Source organism: Cryptosporidium hominis (genome assembly GCF_000006425.1).
Source record: "Cryptosporidium hominis TU502 chromosome 3 CHRO013060, whole genome shotgun sequence".
Lineage (NCBI taxonomy): Eukaryota > Apicomplexa > Conoidasida > Eucoccidiorida > Cryptosporidiidae > Cryptosporidium > Cryptosporidium hominis.
This window is the reverse complement of record NW_666329.1, coordinates 1-952: the sequence shown is the minus strand read 5'-3', so window position 1 is coordinate 952 and position 952 is coordinate 1. Positions and strand designations below refer to the sequence as shown.

At 28.2% G+C, this 952-nt stretch overlaps 1 protein-coding gene across 1 annotated transcript; it reads right to left on the bottom strand.

Moving 5' to 3' along the window:
- Positions 1-79: 79 nt before the first annotated feature.
- Chro.30099 (hypothetical protein) lies at positions 80-940 on the bottom strand. The annotated part of the gene is made up of 1 exon (XM_659792.1): positions 80-940. One exon carries the CDS (start codon positions 938-940, stop codon positions 80-82), a length of 861 nt encoding a protein of 286 aa, XP_664884.1.
- Between the last annotated feature and the right edge of the window lie 12 nt (positions 941-952).

The window sequence follows — 952 nt, the reverse complement described above, 5'->3', positions numbered from 1 at the left end:
ATCCATTATAACATATGGTTTAATTAGATTAAATTTCATATTAGCAGAATTAATAGAAACCAATTTTTGTTGATATAAATCAACAGAAACNTATATATACGTGAATTTCTGGATCATAAGTTACCCAGAAAGCAAAATAACCTTTTGGATAAGTTGAACAATAAGGACCACATTGTGGTGATCCTGCAATAGAAGAATCTCCAGTCTTTTCATTTCTTAGAATTACAGTATCATTAAATAATTCAAGTGAAAGAACAAGTGTTTGTTGATTATTTCCACCAATCTCTACATTAATAAAATCAAATCTTATATTTGGTTCTTGTTGATGATGAATATCATTATTATTTATATTATTTGGATCACGAATTGGAATACCAGTACTAATTAATGTAAATAATGTCCATCCTTGTTTAAAAGTGGTCTCTTCTGGCATAATTTGTGCAGAAGTTGCATTACAAGTATCAAACATAAATAGATCACATTCTGAGATTCCATCAATAATATGGGTTGGTTGGAATGGATTAATTTCATCAGGATTTGGATGATCTTCATTCTTTTCAAATTGACTTGTTGTTGAATTATAATGATAACCTGGAGGTGTATTTTCTGAAGTTCCAAAATATGGAACAGGATGAATTCCAACTGGTAAGAAAGGTTTACCAATACTACCATCATCATTCTTTAAAGAAATGTATTGATCATTATTATATAATCCAGAAGTTGAATTAAATATTGGTCTATAGAATCCTAATTTAGAATTATTTGAAGTTGGTTCAAATCCACCTTTTGGAATACTATTAAGTATTTGAGTGAAATTTGAAGTACTTGGAGCATAACCTTTTGGATAAATATATCTAATAGGTTCAAGATGATCTCCAAATGGAATTACACAAACTGAGAATATTGATTGATCTTTTTGTTTAATATTAAGATAAAGCATTTGATTTTCATC